Source organism: Peromyscus maniculatus, chromosome 5, assembly GCF_049852395.1.
Source record: "Peromyscus maniculatus bairdii isolate BWxNUB_F1_BW_parent chromosome 5, HU_Pman_BW_mat_3.1, whole genome shotgun sequence".
NCBI lineage: Eukaryota > Metazoa > Chordata > Mammalia > Rodentia > Cricetidae > Peromyscus > Peromyscus maniculatus.
Window position 1 is genome coordinate 130,935,186 of NC_134856.1, and position 24,870 is coordinate 130,960,055.

Consider the following 24,870-nt stretch of genomic DNA (forward strand, 5'->3'; position numbering starts at 1 on the left):
GTGTTTGGGGCATAAATGTTCAGAATTGAAACTTCATCTTGGTGGATCTTTCCTGTGTTGAGTATGTAATGCCCTTCTTGATCTCTTTTGACTGATTTTAGTTTGAAGTCTATTTTGCTGGATATTAGGATGGCTACACCTGCTTGCTTCTTAAGACCATTTGATTGGAAAATCTTTTCCCAGCCTTTTATTCTTAGGTAGTGTCTATCTTTGAATTTGAGGTGTGTTTCTGGTATGCAGTAGAAAGATGGGTCTTGCTTTCTTATCCATTATGTAAGCCTGTGTCTTTTTAAAAGTGAATTAAGTCCATCGATATTAAGGGATATTAATGACCAGTAAATATAACACCAGTAGCACAGACACTGAGAGAAACAATCAATCAATGGGACCTCTTGAAACTGAGAAGCTTTTGTAGAGCAAAGGATATGGTCAACAAGGCAAAACGACAGCCTACAGAATGGGAAAAGGTGTTCACCAACCCCACATCTGACAGAGGACTGATAATCCAGAATATATAAAGAACTCAAGAAATTAGACATCAACACGCCCAACAGTCCAATTAAGAAATGGGCTATAGAACTAAACAGAGAATTCTCAACAGAGGAAACTCAAATGGCTGAAAGACATTTAAGGAATTGTTCAACATCCCTAATCATCAGGGAAATGCAAATCAAAACAACTCTGAGATACCACCTTACACCTGTCAGAATGGCTAAGATCAAAAACACTAAAGACAGCTTATGCTGGAGAGGATGTGGAGCTAGGGGAACTCTCCTCCACAGCTGGTGGGAATGCAAGCTTGTACAACCACTTTGGAAATCAATATGGTGCTATCTCAGAAAATTGGGGATCAATCTCCCCCAAGACCCAGTTATACCACTCTTGGGCATAGACCCAAGGAATGCTCAATCACACCATAAGGGCACTTGCTCAGCTATGTTCATATCAGCATTGTTTGTAATAGCCAGAACCTGGAAACAACCTAGATGCCCTTCACCTGAAGAATGAATAAATAAAATGTGGTACATATACACAATGGAATACTAGTCAGCAGAGAAAAACAATGACATCATGAGGTTTGCAGGCAAATGGATGGATCTAGAAAAAATCATCCTGAGTGAGGTAACCCAGACTCAGGAAGACAAACATGGTATGTACTCACTCATAGGAGGATACTAGATGTAAAACAAAGATGACTAGACTGCTACCCACAACTCCAGGGAGGCTACCTAGAGAGCAGGACCATGGGAAAGACTCAGGGATCGCCCAATAACAGAGAGATGGATGAGATCTACATAACAACCTGGATGTGAGTGGGGGTAATGAAGGGCAAGGTTTGAGGGAAAGAGAGCTTAGGGGAGCGGGAGATCCCAGCTGGATCAAGAACAGAGAGGGAGAACAAGGAATAGAAGACCATGGTAAATGAAGACCACATAAGAAAACGAAGAAACAAAGTGCTAAAGAGGCCCACAGAAATCCACAAAGATACCCCCACAAAAGACTGCTGGCAATGGTCAAGAGACAGCCGGGACTGACCTACTCTGGTAATAGGACGGCCAAACACCCTAATTGTGCTAGAAATCTCATCCAATGACTGAGGGAACTGGATGCAGAGATCCACAGCCAGGCTCCAGGTGGAGCTCCAGGAGTCCAATTGGCGAGAAAGAGGAGGGTTTATTGAGTGAGAATTGTTGAGACCAAGATTGGAAAAAGCACAAGGACAAATAGCCAAACGAATGTAAACACATGAACTATGAACCAATAGCTGAGGAGCCCCCAACTGGATCAGGCCCTCTGGATAAGTGAGACAGTTGATTAGCTTGAACTGTTTGGGAGGCATCCAGGCAGTGGGACTGGGACCTGTCCTCAGTGCATGAGCTGGCTGTTTGGAACCTGGGACTTATGCAGGGACTCTTAGCTCAGCCTGGGAGGAGGGGACTGGACCAGCCTGGACTGAGTCTACCAGGTTGAACTCAATCCCCAGGGGAGTCTTTGCCCTGGAGGAGATGGGAATGGGAGGTGGGCTGGAGGGAAGGCGCGCGGGGGGGGGGGGGGGGGGGACGACGACGACGACGACGACGACGACGACGACGACAAGGGAATCCGTGGCTGATATGTAAAATTAAATTAAATTATAAAATAAAAAATACAACATAAACAATATAAAATATTAAGTAATGAAAAATTAAGGTGAAACCAGTACTTCTTTTGCCCAAATACTGAATGGTCTTCTGTTGCTGGATTTAACTCTGCTCTTGCTTACCTGAACTCCTCTAAAGTGGATGACCTCCTGAGCTCTTCTGTTACTCCACTCTGCTTAGCTTTCTCCTCCCTCCCAGCCCTCCAGTGTTGTTGTTTGCCAACATTAAAAAAAATATTTATTTTATTTTTATTTAAAAAAAAAAAAGGAATTTCTGGTTAGCTCTAATCTAATGCCAAACAATCATTAGATACCACTAAGCTCTAGATTCTGTGAAACATTGAGATTTATCTCCAGTACTTTAAAAAAAAATTTAAAAAAATTAACTCAGAACTGAAATCAGTATTAGGCACAGACCTGGTCTAAAACTTAGATCTGTCCTCCACAAAATTGGGGAAATAACTGTGTAGCACAGTGGGTGAATGATTAAATGATGTGATATCATAAAGTGCTGAGCCTAGGGCTGACTTCTGAATATGAGTATCAATGTCTTTATTCAGAGACTTCAGCAAACATGCAGGTGCACAGGGAATGAAATGAATTGCTCAAGGTTGTCAGGCCTTTTGTGTAGTGGGTATTACTATCTAAAGTAGCATTTCATTAGATTATGATAACAGTGGAGAAAAAGAACAGGTCAAGGGCACTAGGGCAGTGTTCAGCACAGTGCTCTGTACTGGGCCAGAGAGGAAATACATCAGGCTTCTTGGCTAGCCATGTCAGCAGTTCAGCAAACCATGGCTCTCCTGAAGAGCAGGTGGGGGATCATCGACAAAACTCAAGTGTGCCCATCTTTTCACTGTGACATAGTGTGTTCATATTCATGACACAGAACAGAGTGAACTATGGTGTAGAACATCCCTGAGCCAACCTCCAGACAAAGAGAGCACCATTAGGTATGAAAATCTAAAGTACTTCTCATTCTAGATTTGAAAAACAAAACAAAAACAAAATAAAACGATCAGATGGCTCAGAGGTTAAGAGCATTTATTGCTCTTACAAAGGACCCAGGCTCAGTTCTCAGCACCCCCATGATGTCTCACAACCATCTGTAACTCTAGTTTTAGGAAATGCAATGTCCTATCCTGATCTCTGCGGGCATGAAGCATGGTGTACTTATACACAAAAATGAAGAATGAACACTCATGCACATAAAAAATAAGTTAAAAAATTTTAAAAAGAAAAACAAACAAACAAACAAATAAACTGGCCAAGGCTGGAGAAATGTCTCAGTAGAAGAGTACTTGCTGCTCTTCCAGAGGACTCAAGTTCAGCTCCCAGCATATACACAAGTTACCCCTCTGACACCCTCTTCTGGCTGCCTCAGGAACTCAAATATACTGAGACACATACACAATAAACAAACAAACTAACAAATCATAAATAAACAAACTGTCTAGGTTTGGTGTAGTGACATGCCTGTAATCCCTGTACTCAGAAGGGTAAGGCAGAACAATTACTCAAGTTTGAGGCCAGTCTGGGCTACATACATAGTAAATTATCCTTCATACATAGTAAATTATTTATCACTCTGGGCTATGAACAAACAAACCAAATTGATAAGAAAGAAAATTAAATTTACCCTATAAGCATGGGTCACTGTAGATACTTGTAATATTCAAAAAGTGCCAAAAAATCCTGTACATTACTTAAAACAGCCAACCAAACTAGAAATGGTATTTGATCACTAAGCCTCTCTAGTAGATAGACTCCTCCCTTTGAAATAACATCAACTGAGTCCCTAATACAGTCTGTGTGGAAAGTTCAGGCCTTTCTAGCATGCAGCAAAGTTGAGGCAGAGCATTCCATGACAAGTTTGTCCTTTCTTATTTCATTTCTGGACCTATGACTATTAGCTCCAATTGACCCTAACCCAACAGAAGCAGACAGAGGTGAATATGATCAAGACAAATTGTATGAAAAAAATTTCAAAGAACTAGTAAAAAATTTCACAAACAGAATACTGAAAGTTAATATTTATCTCCCAACCCCCCCCCAAAGACTTTCAGATAAAAGAAAGTCTACTGCAAACTGTAGTTTTGTGGAATGTATGTTTAAGTTTATATGTAAGAAGTAAGTCCTTGGCATAATACTCATATGCAATCCTGCTTCAGTGTGCCGAACAAGAACATTTGAAACTGAGAGCCCTGCTGGAATTCTGTCTATCATATGTCGTCATTCCCAAAGGGAACAAATATTTTAACTTGGTAAGTATATCTTCATGATTATACAACAAAAAAATAACAACATGACTACCTTTTTCTTTCAAGTTTTGTTTCCTTTTAAATATATAAATGGATAGAGTATAAACTTACACACTAGCTTATTTTTTCCTTTGCATAAAATGTGAAGAATGTGAACCCTACACCAGGGAAAGCAGAACTGTCTTAAAAATAACATGTGATTATACTAAATGAGTATTAGTTTGGAAAAGAAAAAGAATACATCATGTTATTAAAATGTTCTGGTTTGTTTCTAAGTAACAATCTCTGTGGTCAAATAAACTCACATCAAGTCATCAGTGGATATAAGCAAGTCTTTTGTAAGCTGGGATCAGCTGGAAATTCATTGTTTTGAAGAACTTGGGAATTACATTCACAAGCACTGAATTTTCATGAGAACTACTGAAGATTAACCCAACTAGTATTCTAAAACCCAAAAGAAAAAAAGCATTCTACATTGTAAGTCCATTGTAGGACATCCCTTAGGGACTATGACTAAAGCTACTTTGCATATGTCAAAGTATTTATAAAATGGGCTGGAGAGATGGCTTGGTCAGTAAACAATTTACTATGCAAACACGGGGACCCCAGTACTCATGAAAAAAGCTAGACATAGTGGTGTGTGCTTGTAATCTCAGCACTGAGAAGGTGGAGACATGGATCCCAAGATCCACTGGCCAGACACACAAGTAAGAGGCTGTCTTAAAACACAACGTGGATGGCACCAGTGGAATGATACTTGAGGTGACCTTGGGCCTCTACATGCATCCACACACATATACACACACACCTGCATACTTATGTTCATGTGTATGCACACACACAAGGAGATTTATAAAACATCAGCACAAATCCTACATGGATTCATGTATGCAAGTTAAGAAACCATACCTAAGACTGGAGAGATGGCTCAGTGATTAAGAGCACAGACTGCTCTTGCCTAGGGCTCAATTGCCAGCATCCATGTGATAGCTCACAATCACCTGAAACTCCAGTTCCAGGAATTTGGTCTCTGCAGGCACCAGGCACACACATAATACACATATATACGTATGGATATGCAGAAAAAAACACTTAAAATAAAATAAAAATACGGAAATCTTAAGATAAAAAGAAAAGAAACCTTGCCTAGGGTAACAACTAAATTAACTTAAAATGATTTTTACATGAAGTATTTTATTACAATAAAGATAAATCAAAGATTAAATTAAGACAAACTGGTTCATCTTCCCCAATGTTAAATATTTAATTATTCTATTTATTAATATTGTCAAAGCTACAGGACAGTTAAAAGAATAATTAATATGCAGTTATAAGCTCTCCACTTAGCCAATTTATTTCATCTGCTTCAGTTTCCATATTTGTGACTGTTTATCTATCCATCTACTCACTTGCATCTAAATCTATATTTATTCATACATCTAATTACACATTTCTATCTATATCTATTCATTCATCTACTAGTCAGGGTGAATATGGGCCCTTTGAACATATTCTATCATTCATCTCCATTATTTCAGTATGAATCACTTAAAAACAAGATTTCCTTACAATTGGGTCAATTATTATTTTTAGATAATTCCAAAAAATTGAATGTTGGTTCAGTATTATCAAGCACACCATTTATAATCACATCTCAGATATCTCAATGGGTCCTACACTGCAGTGTATGAGGTTTAAGACCTAAATGAAGCTCACAGGTCTATTATTAGGCATGATATTCCTTCTAGTGGGAAATAGCATTTGGAAACCAGATCTGGAGGCTAGCTGTGCTCACTACTCTCAGGTCCTCTCAAAGGAACGAACTGGGATATTTATTTAAAATACAATCATTTCTCACACTGATTTCTCAAAGCAAAAACACATTTTAAGACTACAGTAGTTACTTTTCTGTTATTGTGATAAAACACCATGACCTAGGTAACTTGTAGAAGGAAAATTTACTTTGGCTTCTGGTTCCAGAGGCATAGGAGTTCATCCTGGCTGGGAGGCAGGGCAGCAAGTGAAGAAAATGGAAATGGCAGTTGGAGAAGGAATCTGAGAAATCACATTTCAACTACAAGCATGAATCAGACAGAAAACATGATGTGGGATGAAACTATAAACAATCAAAGCCTGCCCCAAGAGGCCTATTTCCTCTAGCAAAGCTTTACCTACCAAAGGTTCCACAGCCTCTCCAAACAGTGCCAATATTATAGCCTACGGGAGTTACTTCTCATGCAAACCACCAGAGAGATATTTAATAGTATTTCACATCCAAACACTGTAATAAGCTAAATTGTATTGTATAAACATCTTATTATTCATAAATTCAATTAGACTCATGTTAAATGACAACTGATGGCAATAATTCATTTTTTGTAACTTGAAACCTCAAGCAAGGGAACAAGAGTGAACTCTGCCCCATAAACTGTCACTGCAGCAGTGAATCCATGAAAGGTCAGGAAGTGGAGGAGAGAGGAGATACCTACTATAACGGACAGAGAATTTTGCCAAACAGAATTTCAGGTTGGTTTTTCTGGATAGCATTATTCAAGATATGCTAAAAATCTGGACTTAGCTGAAAGATTTCTTGATATTCTTTTTAAAAAGCCATATGCTCTAAATCCAGATGCAGACTGAATATTGCTTATAGCTCATGATCTATAGTTATAAATTCCTGATCAATGTGCCTGGTCCCCATAAGAAATATAGATATGAAAACAATCCACAGAATCTGAACCTTCACAAATGTTTTCGAGGTATTTATTAAATGCTAAATCCTAGGCTATTAACAAAGCAAGGTAGTACAAGCTTTGTAACTGTGGTTGGTACCTTAGCGGCTGAGTAAGGAGAATCACAAATTCTAAACCAGTCGGAGCTACTTAGAGAGAACCTGTCTCAAGAGAAACTAACGAAACAAAACCTTGTGGTATGCATATATACATCCTAGAATTCAGTGTTCTTGGACATTCTTTTTTGTTTTGTTTTGCTTTTGTTTTTGGAGACAGGGTTGCTCTGTGTAGCCCTGGCTGTCCTCTTAAGAGATCCACCTGCCTTCTGCTTCCCCAGTCCTGGGATTAAAGACCTGCATCACTGCCCAGCTTCCTTGGACATTATTAAGAGCTATGGCACAGCCTTGCAGCTTTCACCCAACTGCGAGGCCCCTGACCTTGCAATCTCATCTCATTTTCCTCCATAGTATTATAATCTTTTCCAATTTTCTAAGAAAGTAAGGGAGTGCTAGACACCCAAATACAAAGTACTGGCAGGCATTGTGTATACCTACAGCCCACCTATGTCACAGCTCCTACAGCACTCACCTTACCCATTACCCTTTTAGTTCCATGAGACAGTTTCTCAGGCCCTTCTTTATTTTAATTTGTATTATGGACTTTGATCTCTGCAGTCTATGTCTACACCAGAAGGACTAGGCATCATCTTAGAAATCATACGTGAGCATGGTATTAGTTATCTATTTATTTTCACAGTCACTGGTATATAGGCCCAAAACTTGCATTTTATACAGTTTTCAAAGCAGTCAAGTTTTCTGCTCACAAAGTAAAAAGAATATTACCTTTTAAGTTTAGTAATTTACCTCATTTGCAACATAATATAACCACAATTTCTACTAAAGACACTGTTCTAACACAACTAGTTCTTCAATGTTTAGAGCAAAACACAATGGACAGGTGAAGGAACAAAACCCCAAACTTAGAAAAAAGAAAAAGAATTAGGTTCTCCATAGACCTGAGGGGTCTTATTCAAAAGTGATTTTCTCAGAATGAAGGAGATAGATAGATACACAGCTGTATTTCTAATGCTGACCTGGGAGAAGATCTCCTTAGTCCTACCTGGGAGAAGCTGAGATACAGCAATTTCTATGTCATTAAAATGCATATATACGACTCTCAAATAATGAGATTTAAAAATGTTCATAACAACTCTTCAAAAAGTAATTCGCTCTGTTGAATGTTAGTAATTTGTAGCACATTTCTACAATATATACAGTTGTGAAAATGAACTATTGATAACCACAGTGACACGGGTGGCTTTCAAAACCACAATGTTGAATGAAAAAAGGTCGACACATGAAGAATGTATAAAGTGACTGCATGTATATAAAGTTCAAAAATAAACTACGATGCTAAAATATCTTTCTTGGGGAAAATGAGAAGGGGTTCAGATTTCTTGATTAGGAATTAGAATTCACTGAGCTGTACCACTATGGTATGTTTATCTATTTTAATATATGTTCCAATAAAATATTAAAATACAAAACAAGCCATTGTGCAGGACAAGTTGTATTTTGCTTGAGAGCTTCCTTTTTATGCTGTGTACTAATGTAATTCAGGCAGATGCTGGCTGCTCTGGGCACAAGAATTAATAAAGTACAGTTCATAATTTCATCCTATTCCTAATTCATCAAATGAACTAAAATATAAGTGAATAACTGAGAATATGAGCCTTCTACTCCAAATAAGATGGTGCTGAGAGGGCTGTAGCAGCACCTGAGACATGATGAATGGGTACTGGGAGTGCTGAGATGCCTGTGATGTCAGACTTGAGGTTAAAAGATGAGTCTTTTACCTAAGTGAGGGGAGAATGACCACCCAACTCAAAACTGCCTGACACATGTGAGATAAAAATTTTGTAGTGGGCTTGATTCTGTGCCACTTTTCTGCACAGTGGGAACAACAGACGCTCAGACTTTTTGACAGGAGAGACTAGATTTCTGCTAACACACTAGATGACTCTGTGAACAGGCTATTCAATAAAGCTGTACAAATCATCAGGTGATTCACAAAGATCACCTACAACTACTGAGTCTTTCCCCTCGAGTCAGAAAAATATCATCTCCTAAAGGATTGTATGCTTAATGGATGTGGGGCTGGGTAATCTCATGGAGTGGGAAGGGGAAAATGATTTTCTCCTTAGAGAATGGCATCTCTTGAACGCCACTGAGAACAGAGCCAAGACTCTCCCAAAGGAAAGGTGTAGGAGCTACCTGGACATGCATAGCTGTCTATATATGGGGGCAGGGAACACTCTGCAGGGCCTGGCTAGCAGTTACTTAAGATGCCTATCACAGGAATAACAGCTTAAAAAAAGGTTTTGAGACATCTGCTTAACATAATAGCTCCAGTCATTATGAGAAAACAAAATTATGGCTACTTAGGTGTATGCAGACTTTGGGTTCACACTTCAATAATGTGGGTGTTTTTTTTTACTAAGACTGATAAATGTTTTGTTAGCCTATAAATGATGAGTGAGTTTTGAAACTAATTTATAGGTATTCATTCATGTTAGAATTTCATAAAGTATTTTCAAATCAGGTATTTCTAGAGTGACTGACTACAGCTTCAATGGCCAGTTGCCATGAATTATTAAACTCTTTTTTTTTTCTAACTTCCAAATCTTCCAGTAGACGTCTAGAGTTTAGCTAGAGTTTTGGCTCTGATACAAACAGTGATGGAAAACATATGAGCAGTAACAAGTTTTAATCTCGCTCTTCAGTCCTAACATGGACTAATCTGTGGAAGCAGTTTATTCCAGGATCACCAGGACGCAGCACACCAGAGGCTGTGTTAGGCAGGCTAATTTTTTTCCTTTTCTTTTAAATGTAACACTTCTTCATCTTTTCTTCTTAAAGAGTCTTGAGGATACTTACATTGTAGCTAAGTAGTACAGGGTGGATAACTACTTTGAAGAAATCTTCTCTTTCCTGACAAGGTATGTGTTCATGTCTGCATTATATGTATCAGTATTCACTTATTTTATTGTTGGTACTATGGAAGCATTAATAAATATTTGTGAATTATATGATAAAATTTAAACCATAATTGTGTAGTTCCTTAGAATAAGTATTATAAAAAAGCTCTAAATTTCATAACTAAAATTACTTTAGTTTTATGTCTTATAATAAATTTATTTTAAATACTATGTGTTTTTAAAAAACAGTAAAAGACTGTCACTAATGCTTTACATAACTGTTATCATGACTGATTTTGAAAAGTAAACATCTTACACAATCTTTTATGAGAACAATATTCTTTAATAATTAATGTTAATGAAATTTGAGTATATCAGATATATTAAATGAAAGTCTTTCACTATATAAACCTATGATACTGTTTTTTATGCATGAATTATTCAATTGTCATTTTTATTTATACCTTTGAAAACCCATTATTTTTCCTGGATAAATGTCTTTCTTATTGTACAATGAAATGGTACTGGGAAATTATGACAGAAATCAACATAATTTCAAGAAAGAATACCTACCAACAATAGTTTAACCAGGTCTATATTCTATAGGAAAAATTAGAGACTTTTTATAAACCTCATACTCAGAATAACACAAAGATTTCCTTTGTCTTTTACAAAGTACACTTCTTATTATATCTCAGGTTTAAAAAATTAAAGAATGCTCTCACCACTCTTCTCCCAACAATCTAAACAGAACATAGTATTCTTTCATGCTAATGTATTCAGAGGTGTGGCAGCCATGAAAACAGTGGCCACATGCTATAAGGATTGAGTCACAAAGAACCTGAGGGGTTTCTGTGTATCTTATCTATTGCTCTAAAAATAGTGTGCTGTATTATTTTATTTTTCTTGTAATCCAATCAAGAATCACTGTGTTAAGGTAGGAAGGAAAGAAGGAAAAAAGAAAGAAAGAAAAAGGAAGGGGTGGGGGGAGACAGATGGAGTACAAGCCTCAGCTCAGCTCATGTGAAAGTATCCGAGCTGCTGTTTTTCGTTTGGCTTTGGCAGGGAGCACTATAGTGTAATAGTGGAAAGAATGGAAGCGACGCAGCCTCCTGTTACAACTAACCACTACATTAAAAATGAGTATCATGATACCCGACCTGAGGTTGAGACAAAACAGATTAACTTTACAAGCACTGCAGGAAATTTTAGGAAAGTGGAGAGGCAGGAATGTTTTGTTTTTTAAACAGCAATTAGGGTTCTGAGTAGAGCTGATAAAGAAAAAAATTGGTACCTAAGGAAAGAAAAACAGCCAATTCTTAAATCAGAATGCCATATATATTTTCAAGGTAAAATTAATTAAAAGTGTTGCTTTAAAAAGTATTGGTGTCTACGAACAAACAGTGCTGTGAATAAGTTTCCCATTGCATGCTTGAATTTTTAAGTTATTCCAGGATAAGCTATGCTTTGATTATACCTGCATGTAGTTTGTATAATCGCTGAGATACATTGGACATGTTATGTCACATTTATATCCTGGAGCATATAACATATCTGTAAACTGAAATATTCAAGCCCAGTTGTCAAGTGGACCTTTAAACATGGGATTTAAAAATATAGTGACTTATTTACCTAATAAGGTAGCAAGAAGAAACAGCATTTCACTTAGACAAGATTTCCATTTCAAGTTTGCAGTTAAGTGGTAAATAGGAAGTCTCTGTACTTCTTTGCTACATTTCTAGTGTTATTATCAAGTCTGAGAGCTTGGTCAAATCACACCTTGTCTGTTTCAGGGGAAAGTTGGCTCACTGTTTAGAAGTGACTTTGAGGGATGAAAATCTACTTGGAGCATGGTTGGAAGCTTTAGAAGAGAGGGGTTAGGAAGTTGCCTCAGATCTGCTGCCTCCAGGGAGTTCTGGAAGCCCAAAGCCTAAACTTCCTCCTCTCAGAGTTCATGGGAGTGATGTCTAGAGCTTTCTCTCAGCTCTAAATGGTTCTGATTTATTAGTAACAGTAGGAGCACTGGGATAATATTCCCAAGAGTCTTCTTATTAAGACTAGAACTTGGGACCAAAACCCAAAGCTTTTCATGAGTAGAAACACTGGCAAAACTGGTCTAAATCAGTAGAATATTGAATCTTCCTGAGAACGAGATACAAATATTTTTAAGTTTTTAAAAATAGCATAATCTAAATGCTGCCAAAACTAATAAACTTGACTTTGGACTGTTTTAACAAGCTCAAAATAAATTCATACCACTTTAAGTAAGAAATAATAAAATAATATTTCACATATTTTTTTTCTGAATAATAAAAGGCACTGCAGTGCTACCTCTTATGTATTGCAAATATTATCCAGTGGTAAACAGTTGTGCAGATCAACCAACAGAGGTTTAGGATCTTCTCATAGACTCCTCAAATCTATAGCAGAGAGTCAGCAACATCAGGGGGCAATTCCTCAGGGTACCAAGATTGGCCTCTGTCTTCTTTCTTTCTTTCTTCCTTCCTTCCTTCCTTCCTTCCTTCCTTCCTTCCTTCCTTCCTTCCTTCCTTCCTTCCTTCCTTCCTTTCTTTCTTTCTTTCTTTCTTTCTTTTTTGGTGGCCTCTGTTTTCTTTACAAGCAACTGAGATAAAAGAACATAGAAAGATATGTATTTTTAGAAGGGGCTAACAGAAGATAGAACTAGCATAGAGAACTATAAAGAAGTCTATTCTGTCCTCAATATAAGATTTTCTAATAGCCATAGGTAAGCACCAGTGGCCAAAGATCTAAAGGTGGTGTGTTCCCTAGGAGTGCTTTCATTGGCATTATTCATGTAGCGTGGTGGTCCAGACTGTTCTGGAACCCCCACCAAGATGCAGTTTCATTGAGGTGGTAGGCTATGAATATACAGATCTGTAACTCTCACCAGGAGAAAGACAAACTGCCATTAGGAGCTGGTTGCTTCTACTAGTTACCAAGGGCAAGACTCTTCCACTGTGACAGATAATGCTGAAACTAGCAGGCAGAAGTCTCAATTCATACTTCCATCTTCTTCAGTTATGAAAAAGGCCAAGGGGCTGTCATAAAATATTATCATTCTAAGAAAGAAGCCAGAAAAGGAGGGACTCCAGCTGATGCTTAGTGAACCTGGGGCAGGATGTGGGAGAGAAGCAAATCCATCATTATTCTGCTTCCTGGTACCATAGCCTGTGCTTTCTCCTTACTCCCCTATTTCTACATCCAGTTCTCATACTCCATCATTCCTCATCTTAAACCTTCACTCAGCATTGGGGGAATTGCTTTTGAGCTCACTCAGGCAAGTTGCCTAAAGGAATCTCTGTGACCAGCATGTGGAACACATACAAATGCATCCAGCCCTCAGCTCTACTGCCAGGCCACATGGAAAATCAAGATGTGTTCTTGGCATCCACTCTGCTATGCTAACACACTCCTCTTGTTATATAGACTTTAAATTTTTCCACAGTTCTCTTAGTTCTATATTTCAAATACCTTAATGTTAAAATAGTCTTTGCTTTTATATGGGATCTAAAGTCCATGTAATTCAGATTTTACACTAAAAGACTTAAACAAGAACAATCAGCCAACTTAATAAACCCCAATTTTCATTTTCTACAATCTAGAAAATGGGGCTAGGACCTTAAAACATGGTGAATTCCAAAACCATCTCTCAGGTAGCTGTTTTTTCTTTGTCTTCTGGGAGAGACCAATGAATAGGAAGAATATGTATGGATAATTGTGCCACTTAAGCTGCCAGCTGAATGCTAGAGAAGGTAGAAAAAGCAAGGTATATGTTTAGGGTTAAAGCAATGATATTTGTTGTCAGACTGGTATTTCAAATATTTTAACTCTGGGCATGGTAACACACGACTATAATCTCAGAACTCAAGTAGATCACAAGTTTGAGACCAGACTGAGTTATACAGAAAATCTGTCTCAACAACAGAGCAAACAAACAAACAAACAAACAAACAAAAAACCACCAATCTTTTTAACTATGTTAAATGTAACAACAACAATAAAAAAAACTATTCGTGAGAAGAAAAGGTGTCAGTCTATTCCATTTATATGGCATTCTACTCATTTCAATCTTTTTCAGTGCTCTATTGGTTTCAAAAGTAATAGAGGATTATTAAAAGGAGAAAAACACTGAAGAATGTCACTAATTTAGACTTGGTTGATTTATTTCTTTAGAGAAACAGAGTGTGTGATATATGCTTGTATATGTCAGTGAACAAGTGTGCTCAGCCATGCAGGCAAGAATGGAGGCCAGATATCAACATCAGGTGTGGCTCTCCACCTCATTTTTTAGACAGTCTCTCACTTAACCTGGAGATCACCATTTCTACTAGACTGGCTATCCAGGGAGTCCCTGGAATCCACCTGTGCTCTTCCCCACTCACACTGAGCACTGGGGTTACAGATATATGCCAATACACCCAGTTTTCAAGTGTGGGTTAAGGATATCATCAACTCAGTTCTGCATGATTGCATAGGAAGCACTTGACTTGCTCAGCAATCTCCACAGCCAACGTTCTCTCACTGCTATCAAATCACTTAACATTCAAGAGTATCCTTTTTTGTTATTGTTGTTGCTTTCAACAGGATCCTACTATGTAGCTCAAGTTGTCTTATGATCCCTAATATAGCCTCGGCTGGCTTCAAACTCATGATCTTGCCTCAGACTCTGAAATACTGAAATTAGAGTTATATGCCAGTATGCCCAGCTTCAATATCATATTTAGTAAGAGTATTTGATTAAGAGTTTTAGTTATGGGTTGGGGATTTAGCTCAGTGGTAGAGTGTTTGCCTAGCAAGCGCAAGGCCCCAGGTTTGGTCCTCAGCTCCGGGGGGAAAAAAAAAAAGTTTAGTTATATTTTTGATGAGTAGAAAATGTGAGGAGAGAAATGGGAGGAAGATATGTCCTACTTTACCCATTAAGTGACCTAACATCATGCTTGGGACACATAAATGCTTAAGAAATGCCCACCAGCCGGGCGGTGGTGGCGCACGCCTTTAATCCCAGCACTCGGGAGGCAGAGGCAGGCGGATCTTTGTGAGTTCGAGGCCAGCCTGGGCTACCAAGTGAGTTCCAGGAAAGGCGCAAAGCTACACAGAGAAACCCTGTCTCGGAAAAAAAAAAAGAAAAAAGGAAAAAAAAAATGCCCACTGACTGGGTGGGGTTGCATGCCTTTAATCCTAGCATCCACCAGGCAGAGGCAGGCCTATCCCTGTATACGAGCCAGCTTGGTCTATATAGCAATTTCCAGGGTAGCTAGGACTACATGAGACCCTGTCTCAAAACAAAAACAAAACAAAACAAAAATATCCCTCCAAAGCAAACAAACACAACACCCCCCCCCCAAAAAAAAAAACTCCTAACAACAAAACAAACAAAAAAAGTTTAAAAAAAAAAGAGATTCTCATTTGAATTATTAACTCTGGCAACTTCAAACTAGGCTAGGCCAAAGACAGGACTTCAAATGGCACTGTAATTGTAAGCTTCCAATTACTAAAGTTGAAAGTATCTGTGCATCTGGAAGACAGAGCTGCAATGTAAGGATGCTTAAAAAGACAAACAAAAGGGGCTGGTGATGTAGTTCAGTTGGTAGAGTGCTTGCTTAGTATTCATGAAGCCCTGGTTCAATCTCTAGCACAGTATAAACAGTGCTTGGTAGGGCATACCTGTAATCCCAGTCCTTAGAAGATGGAGACAGGTACACTAGCTGTTCAAGGTCATTCTCAGTTACATAGAGAATCCAAGGTCAGCCTGCAGCTATATAAGACGGTCTCAAAAAAAACAAAGAAACAACAAAACCCTGAAAAAGTAAGAATCAGTGACAAGCTTCAAGTCAGCTAAAGACTAAAAGTTAAATTTCTAGAGAAAAAGTGTTTTGGAGACTTGAGTCTAAGTTGACATTAACACTAAGGAATTGGAGAACTACAAAAAGGTGTGAGGTAAAAAGGCTTAATGGAACCAGATGTGGTGACTCATACCTGTAAACACAGCATTCCAGAGGCAGAAGCAGAGGCAGGAGAAATGCCCTAAATTCAAGGACAACCTGGTCTACATAGCAAGTTTTAGGCCAGCCAGAGTTATGAAGTGAAACCCTGTCTCAAATAACCAAACCAAACACCGTAATAGGTCATAGGTAGGGAAGTAGATGAGAAGTAGGGACAAGAACAAAATGATTCTGAAAATGATAGTCACCACAAACCCTATGTAAGGGTTTCTAGAAGAGATCCAAGAAGGAGATTTCACAGTAACAAACAGGCCAACAGTTGCAAAAACAGGTGATCTTGTCCAATAGAAGCTCCTAGGCCCTTATTGCCAGCACAATGCCCCCAACTGTGGATTTTATAAGCCTTATCACACAATGACTTCATGTGTTTGTGCGTGCGTGTGTGCGTGTGTGTGTGTGTGTGTGTGTGTGTGTGTGTGTGTGTATGTGTACCTGAGCACAGAGAACAGAGAACAAGGATAGTTGCTCAGGTACCATCCACCTTGCTTTGAGTCAGGGTCACTTGTTGGTCTGGAACTCACTGATTAGGCTAGGTTAGCTGGCCAGTGAGCCCCAGGGATCCACCTATCCATTTCTTTAGTGCTGGGATTTCAAGCAGGCACTGCCATGTCTGGCTCAAACTCAGGTCCTCATGCCTGCACAACACACACTTTCCTGACTACATCATCTCTCCAGCTCCATTTCTAATCTTTAACTTCAGGAAAAGGTAAACAACAAAGATGTTAAAGTTGATTTCTGGGCCAGATATGACTGACTAGAATTCTCTTACTGAGTCACTGTTGACACAAAGTGAAGACCCAGTAGACTGTTAAGTGATTGAAGATGAAAGACCTTTTATATAGCCCTTTGTTCTTGAAAATAAAAATATGAATATGTGAATATATATGAATATATATATTCATGTTAGGACTTGTTTTTGTAATGGGATACACCTATATTTCATTATGGTTTTTTTGTTTTTGTTTTTTTTTTTTCCGAGACAGAGTTTCTCTGTGTAGCTTTGTGCCTTTCCTGGAACTCACTTGGTAGTCCAGGCTGGCCTTGAACTCATAGAGATCTGCCTGGCTCTGCCTCCCGAGTGCTGGGATTAAAGACGTGAGCCACCACCGCCTGGCCTCATTATGTTTTTAACCTTTGAAAATGTCTAAGAACGTACATATTTCATAGGTGGTGGTAGATGCCTGTAATCTCAATATTGGGGACTGAGGCAGAAGGATCACCTACAGGGAGTTTGAGGCCAACCTGGGCTATAGGGAGACCCCTGTTTCAAACCACAAAATAACAAGGATAACTCCCAAAGTGTGATAAATAAATATATGCATGGGAATATTAGACATCAGATGGCAAAGAATTCATGCTCTGAAGGTTCTTATTTATACATTCCAGTTTTGTATAATCTCTCTCTCTCTCTCTCTCTCTCTCTCTCTCTCTCTCTCTCTCTCTCTCTCTCTCATACACACACACACACACACACACACACACACACACACACACACACACACACCTAAAAACAACACAGCATCTACCAGAGACAACTATTCAACCAGATGAAACTCAGTGAAACATGAAACAACAAAAAGTAGTCTGGGCATCAGATGGTCAGGATGAAGTATTAGAAAACAGAATATTATTAGAAATAAAACTATCCAATGACAGTGTGGAAAAAGTTGCCAATGATGAGAATGAGGTTTGGTAGGGTAAAAAAAGAAATCAGTTAAGGAAAATGTCCGCATTGTCTAAGGGCCATTGAAGACATCTTTGGAAAGTGACACAGATACAAGCAATGGAGGGGCCCCGAGAACAGTGAGTTGTGATCATTCTAACTTACTTTTCTAATTATAAAAGAAATATTTATTGCTTATATATTAAAGGAAAAGAAGAAGACAAAAGTCATCCAGGCTGGGGATGTCTAGTGGGAAGCAAACCCTAAGTTTGATGCCCAGCATTACATAAACCAGGTCTAGCGGTGCAACCCTGATTCCTGGCACATGGGAGGTGGAGGCAGGAGAATTAGGAGTTCAAGGCCATCTTTGGCTACTTAGTGAGTTCCAGGACAGCTTGCGATATGTGAAACTATATTTCAAAAAAAAAAAAATGAAGACAAACACCTTATCCATAGTTCTACCACTGTAGTTTATAACTGACCAGATTTATTTATACTAGCTGTTTTTTTTTTATTTAGAAGTAGACTAACTATGGATTGTTAAATATTTGCTTTTTTATTTCACAGAAAGGAATCTATATTTTAAAGTATCTTTGGAAACATTTTGTAGGTTAAAATATAGTTCATTTGATAAATACACTATTATTTTCCTGTAACCAACAGAACTGTCTTTATTTTTTTTCTATTATAAAGAATTCTATTATGCATTTCAGAATTATTTCTTGAGATGAGACTATTTTAAAAATTCAGAATAAAAATAAAACAAAGATCTCATTCAGAGGCTATTTCTCTTCTGAAATCTAAGTACTTCATTTTAACTTCTTTCACTGAAATTTATCTCAAAGTATCATGAGGTCAAGCCTGAATTTCCCAGTAAAATCTGTTCCAGAGTTTTAAGTATTGCCAAGATGAACATGCACCATCCATGGACAGACCCAGCTGTTTAAATTAATAGAATTATTGAAGCTCCCTCTAAAAGCATGTGCTGAATTGCTTTCAAAAAAGTTTTATGTATTTAATCCTACACTATATAGTAATAGATAAGAATGTCATTTTGTCATACTCTTGGCAACACTAGAAATGTATATAAAAGAATTTGCATCTGTTGAAACTCTAATACTCCATGTCCACTGAACGACAGGTTGACCGTGAACACAGGACAGCATGAAGGAGTATATGATGCTGTTGCTTTTGGCTGTGTGCTCTGCCAAACCCTCCTTGAGCCCTTCACACACAGCACTGAAGAACATGATGCTGAAGGACATGGAGGACACAGATGATGACAGCGACGATGACAACAACTCTCTTTTTCCAACAAAGGAGCCAGTGAACCCTTTTTTCCCTTTCGACTTGTTCCCAACATGTCCATTTGGGTGCCAGTGCTACTCTCGAGTTGTCCACTGTTCTGACCTAGGTAAGGACAGTAGGTAACTTTATTTTGAAGAATACTGTTATTCTGAAAAGGTTAAAAGGATAAAAAAAAAAAGTATTTACTGAACTTTCAAAACTGCATTAGTCATCATAAAATGGTTTGTTTATACTCTTAGGTGGAAGGTGAGTGTGGTAGCCCAGGTTTCTAGTCCATACTTTCAGGAATCCAAAACAGGAGGACTGTGAGTTTGAAGCCAGCTTAGGTAAAACAGAGACCCCCATATAAGAAACAATAAGCCAGGCCTGGTCTACAGAGTGAGATCCAGGAAAGGCGCAAACCTACACAGAGAAACCCTGTCTCAAAAAACCAAAAAAAAAAAAGAAAGAAAAAAGAAACAACAAAAATGAGGCAGTGGTAGATTACCTGCTCACTGCCTCAGTTTTGATTCCAGAACTGCAAAACAAGCAGAGAAATGTTCGGTTGGAGAGTCCAGCAGACTGCAAAGCATATCTACACTTATTTAAAAATTCAGAATAAAAAGAAGAAAAGGGGCTGCGTGGTGATGGAGCTTGTGTTTAATCCCAGCACTTGGAAGGCAGAGGCAGGAGGATCTTTGTGAGTTCCAGGCTGGCCTGGTCTACAAAGTGAGTTCCAGGATGGCCAGGGCTACACAGAAAAATTTTGTCTCAACCCATTCCCTCCCCTCCCCCACCACACTCACACTCTGGGAGGCCAGCTCCCACCTTTTAAAAGGGTTCCTATGAGGAGAGGGATAAGGAACTTTTAGATAGAAAGATATGAAGAGGAGAAAGACAGAAACACAGGATAGCTTTGGGAGGACCTGGATCAAAACCCAAGGCCCCTTCTACTTCTTCAAAAGGGGTTTTTATAACAATGCCAAGGGGAGGAGCAAAAGACCTCCTCCTTGCTAGATCAAAGCACACCACATAGCCAGGTGTAGACCTTTCCAAACACCTGGTAACCATGCCCATGGTCAAACCAGCTCCTTATGCAGCCCTGCTGGATAAAGCAAGCTCAGATTCTGGGACCCTGAGTAAGTTCTTACTCAGAAGCATGCATTTGGGAGGCAGAGGCAGGAGGATCTCTCTGAGTTCCAGGCTAGCTTGGTCTATAAAGTGAGCTTCATGACAGCCAGTGTTACAAAGAGAAACCTTGTATCAAAACACACACACACACACACACACACACACACACACACACACACACACACACACACACACACACGAGTGCCCCCCAAAAGAGGAACCTTACATAGAAAGGATTTTTCTTTTCTCAAATCTAAGCACTTCATTTTTAATTTCCTTCACTGCAATTCAACTCAAAATGTCAAAAGATCGATCCTACACTTACTTGGCAGTAAAATTCTACAGCAACAAAATACAGTGCCCACCCAGAACGATAACATGGGCCATGTAGATTTCATGAAATCTTTAGATATTTTAAACGCAAAGTTCTGTTTGTTATGAATAATTTGGGTTTCGAACTTCCTAGAAAGACGTGATTGAACTAAGGTCTATTTAAAATTTATCATTCTTGCTAAGTAACTCCTCTGTGTTGTTTTGTTGCTGCAACAAAATAACTTAAAGGAACCTGTATTTTTGGGTGGCTGCACACTGCAGCTCGCATATTGGCAACCAAGACAGGAGAGGAATGACAGAGGAGACAGGGAAAAGGAGTGGGGAAGCCAGGACTAAGTAGAGAGGAAGCCAAGTAAGGAGAGAGACAGAGACAGAATGAAGGCCTGTACTAGCTGTCTTTCTGCTTTCCCATCTTTTATCCAGTTTCATCCCCAGTCTAGGCAGAGTGCCACCCACATTCAGTGTGGATTGTCCCCCTTGATTAACCCCAGCTAAAATTGCCCTCAGACACAGCCAGAGGTACACTTCATAATCTAATCACATTGATAATCAAGACTAATTAGTTTCAAGTTAGATGTACACATCAACTTGACACCAGAACACATCCCTTTAGACCTAATATTGTATCTTTAAAAGGCTCATGCCCATCTTATAATGCAAACTGCATTCATCTCAAAGAGTCTCACAGTCTTAACAATTCCAATACGCTCAAAAGCCCAAGTTTAAGGTCTCCTAAGACTCAAATAAACTCTTAGCTGTGAGTCCCTGTAAAACAGAAAAGAAATCAAACAATTCCAAGATACAGAGGCACACAGTATACATCCCCATTACAAAAGAAAGGGACAGCCAGGCAGTGGTGGCGCACACCCTTAATCCCAGCACATGGGAAGCAGAGGCAGGTGGATCTCTGAAAATTCCAGGCCAGCCTGGTCTACTGAGTGAGTTTCAGGACAGCCAAGGCTGTAACACAGTGAAACCCTGTCTCAACAAAACAAAATGAAACAAAAAGGGGGACAAGAAATAGTGAGTCCCAGGAAAGGCGCAAAGCTACACAGAGGAACCTTGTCTCGAAAAACCAAAGAGAGAGAGAGAGAGAGAGAGAGAGAGAGAGAGAGAGAGAGAGAGAGAAGAGAAGAGAAGAGAAGAGAAGAGAAGAGAAGAGAAGAGAAGAGAAGAGAAGAGAAGAGAAGAGAAGAGAAGAGAAGAGAAGAGAAGAGAGGAGAGAGAAAGAGAAATAGCAAGGAAAGACTAGACCAAAGCAAGATAAAAAAAAAAAACCCAGAAGGACAAATGGAAAATCCTGTATATCCACAGATAGCACTAAGGGTACAAGGTGGCATGACATGAGCTCTAGTCACCCATATCAGTTATAGCCAACATGGCTTCTCTCCTGGGCTGGTTCTGTTCCCTTCCTTTATCCCTCTCCTCTCCTTTACTATCCTCTCCTATCCTCTCCTCTCCTTTCTTCTTCTTCTTCTTCTTTTGAGACAATATTTATATAGCCCAAGATGGCCTCAAACTGGCTATGTAGCCAAAAATACTCTTGAATTTGAGCCTTTTTGTCCCTACCTCTAAAATACTAAAAACCAAGTGGTCAGCTAAAAAGGCATACATATAGGTCAACATGATATGGACTGAGCAGGTTGTACTTATATATTTAGGAATACATACAGTATAATTAAAGAAAAAGACATAAATTTGAAAGAGAGCAAGGGGGAGATCATTGGAAGGTGTGAATGGAGGAAACAGAAAAGGGAAATTGTAAAATTATAATCTCCAAAAGAATTTAAAGGTGTGCACCTCAACTTTCTTCTGAGATGACACAGGCAGCTGTTGTTCCTCAAAGAATAGAGAGTAAAGGCCCAAAGGTAGAAAAGTGATAGAAGTTAAATCACTTTGTTCTTTAATACTGGGGGTGATGAATGAAATAAGTTATAGCTCAAATCTACATTCTAATCAAGATATTTGTAGGATCTGTAAACAAGATTTACAGCCAGTTAGAGGAATTCACTATTAATGGTAAAAGAGTATTAATTTTTTGTTAACATGCATGAAAATAATCTAGAATATCTATTTTTCTAATCATAACTTTCTACATATTGGGCTTTTTTTTCTTTGTTTTGTTTTATTTTGTTTTTTGGACAGGGTCCCACTCTGTAGACCAGGCTGGCCTAGAACTCAGAGATCTATCAACCTCAGCCTTTCGAGTGCTGGGATTAAAGGTGTGTACCATCTCAACCAATTTCATTTTGGTTCTTCTTAAAAAAAATTGTCAAGACCCTTATGCTCCAGTTTCTCACTAACCAGCAAATCTGCAGCCCAAATACATTGTATAAACTGTGTTTCTGTTGCTTATGATCTCTTAACAAAGCCAAGCATAGCCTACCACCATGTATTTCACCTTGGAACCAGACAGGTTCAAGACAGATAGATACCCTGTAAAAATAAAAAAAGTTACTTGGAAAGGTCTTGAGACTTTCAAAAGAAAATGTTGTCATTTTTTTACAAGTACTAAGTGCTATGTTACTGATCACCATGAATTTTTTTTCCTGTTTTTTTTTTTTTTTTGTTTTTGTTTTTTGTTTTTTGAGACAGGGTTTCTCTGTGTAGTTTTGGTGCCTGTCCTGGATCTTGCTCTGTAGACCAGGCTGGCCTTGAACTCACAGAGATCTGCCTGCCTCTACCTGCTGAGTGCTGGGATTAAAGGTATGTGAGGGGTTGGGGATTTAGCTCAGTGGTAGAGCGCTTGGCTAGCAATCACAAGGCCCTGGGTTTAATCCTCAGCTCGGTGTGTGTGTGTGTGTGTGTGTGTGTGTGTGTGTGTGTGTGTGTGTGTGTGTGTGTGTGTGCCACACCACTGCCTGGATTAAAGGTGCGTGCCACTGGGAGGAAGGTGTGTGAGCCACACAACTGCCTGAATTAAAGGTGCGTGCCACTGCCGCTCCGCCAGTTACCGTGAATTTTAAAAATGCACATCTCTACTGTATTACTGATCTCATCTTTAGCATGAACATCTATCATCTGTAACATGTATGTTTATTTCTCAGGTTTGACCTCCGTCCCAAGCAACATTCCATTTGACACTCGAATGATCGATCTTCAAAATAATAAAATTAAGGAAATTAAAGAAAATGATTTTAGAGGACTCACTTCACTTTATGTAAGATTATATACTCATATTTTCAAATACTTAGTAAAAATCCTTATCACTGTTGAAATGATTACTTATATTGCATCAGTGTAAAAATCTCTTACTTTCCTATGGATGACCCAATGCAAAAATCTTGTATTCAGCTGAGTAAACACTATGGCTTAATTCAATTGATGCTTACAGAATAATAGTCAGGTAAAAGGTAAATGGGCTGAGAGTTTAAATAAATTCATAATCTAGTCAGATGATAATGCTCACTATCCACTAGAAGGAGTAAGGGAAGAATTATTACCAGGGCTTGGTGGCCTTTGATCCCATCAATGTGAGAGGCAGCAGTAGGTGGATCTCAGGCCAGCCAGAGCTACATAATGAGAGCGTTTCAAAACAAACAAAAAATACTTAACTACACCAATAATCAACACAGTATATAAGAAATCTTCACCCAAAGCCACCCATTTAAGATTTCACCATAGTTCTCTAACTGTAGCACACAGAATATATTTATTTAGGTGGCTAATATATTTATGCATGTTATCTTTCCTTGATCTTTGTAAAAGGAAAAGAATTTCATTCTCATATATTAATAAATATAATTAATATTTTAATTTCCTAACATTCATAGGATTTAGAACCTTAGAAGACTACTGCTTTCTGACTTAATCTGAGCTGAACTTTGGATGGAGAGTCCGATTTGGCACGGACACAGCTGTGGAGGCTCCACGGCCCTGACAGTGCTGCCCCTGTCTTGCTGAGCTGAGGCTAGGCATGCTAGATGAACAGCTCTGGCTCTAAACTGTCTGTATGGTGAACTAGGACCAGGCCATCTCTCTATACTCCCAGGCTGTGCTAAAGAAAATAAACATACAGCCTGCCATCTTTAGGGAAGGTAAAATACTAAGAGGAGAAGAGAATTTATAACCATACTAGACTTTGCATATAGGCCTATCTGTATATAACAGTAGCCAAGTACAGATTCTGTATCTGGGAGATGTGAGGTCACCCTGCCTCCTTGTCATCTCAGGTCTGCCTCCCTGTCATATCATATATATTCTTCATATTAGAGGCACACCAAGGAATAACTGGCAAGGTGTTGTATGCAGAGCCTAGAGATTAGATCAACCACCAGCAAAAACTTATGTTTAAGTGCTGTGCTGCTTGGTAGCTGGACTCTT

General features: G+C 38.8%; 2 protein-coding genes across 4 annotated transcripts in view; one reads left to right on the top strand and one right to left on the bottom strand.

Moving 5' to 3' along the window:
* Positions 1-24,870, bottom strand: part of Cenpp (centromere protein P) — a 210,215-nt gene that overhangs the window by 79,710 nt on the left and 105,635 nt on the right. The window contains exon 6 of one of the 3 annotated variants that reach the window (XM_076573314.1): positions 10,528-12,733. The exons of the other annotated variants lie outside the window; for them this stretch is intronic. Coding sequence (XP_076429429.1) covers positions 12,503-12,733 — 231 coding nt within the window. The 3' untranslated portion in view covers positions 10,528-12,502. Of the gene's footprint in view, positions 1-10,527; positions 12,734-24,870 lie in introns of those variants that run through there. 3 annotated transcript variants of the gene reach the window in all.
* Aspn (asporin) overlaps positions 7,904-24,870 on the top strand; it is a 30,555-nt gene continuing 13,588 nt past the window's right edge. The window contains exons 1-3 of the mRNA XM_006992275.3: positions 7,904-10,131; positions 18,938-19,210; positions 23,595-23,707. Coding sequence (XP_006992337.1) covers positions 18,961-19,210; positions 23,595-23,707 — 363 coding nt within the window. The 5' untranslated portion in view covers positions 7,904-10,131; positions 18,938-18,960. The remainder of the gene's footprint in view (positions 10,132-18,937; positions 19,211-23,594; positions 23,708-24,870) is intronic.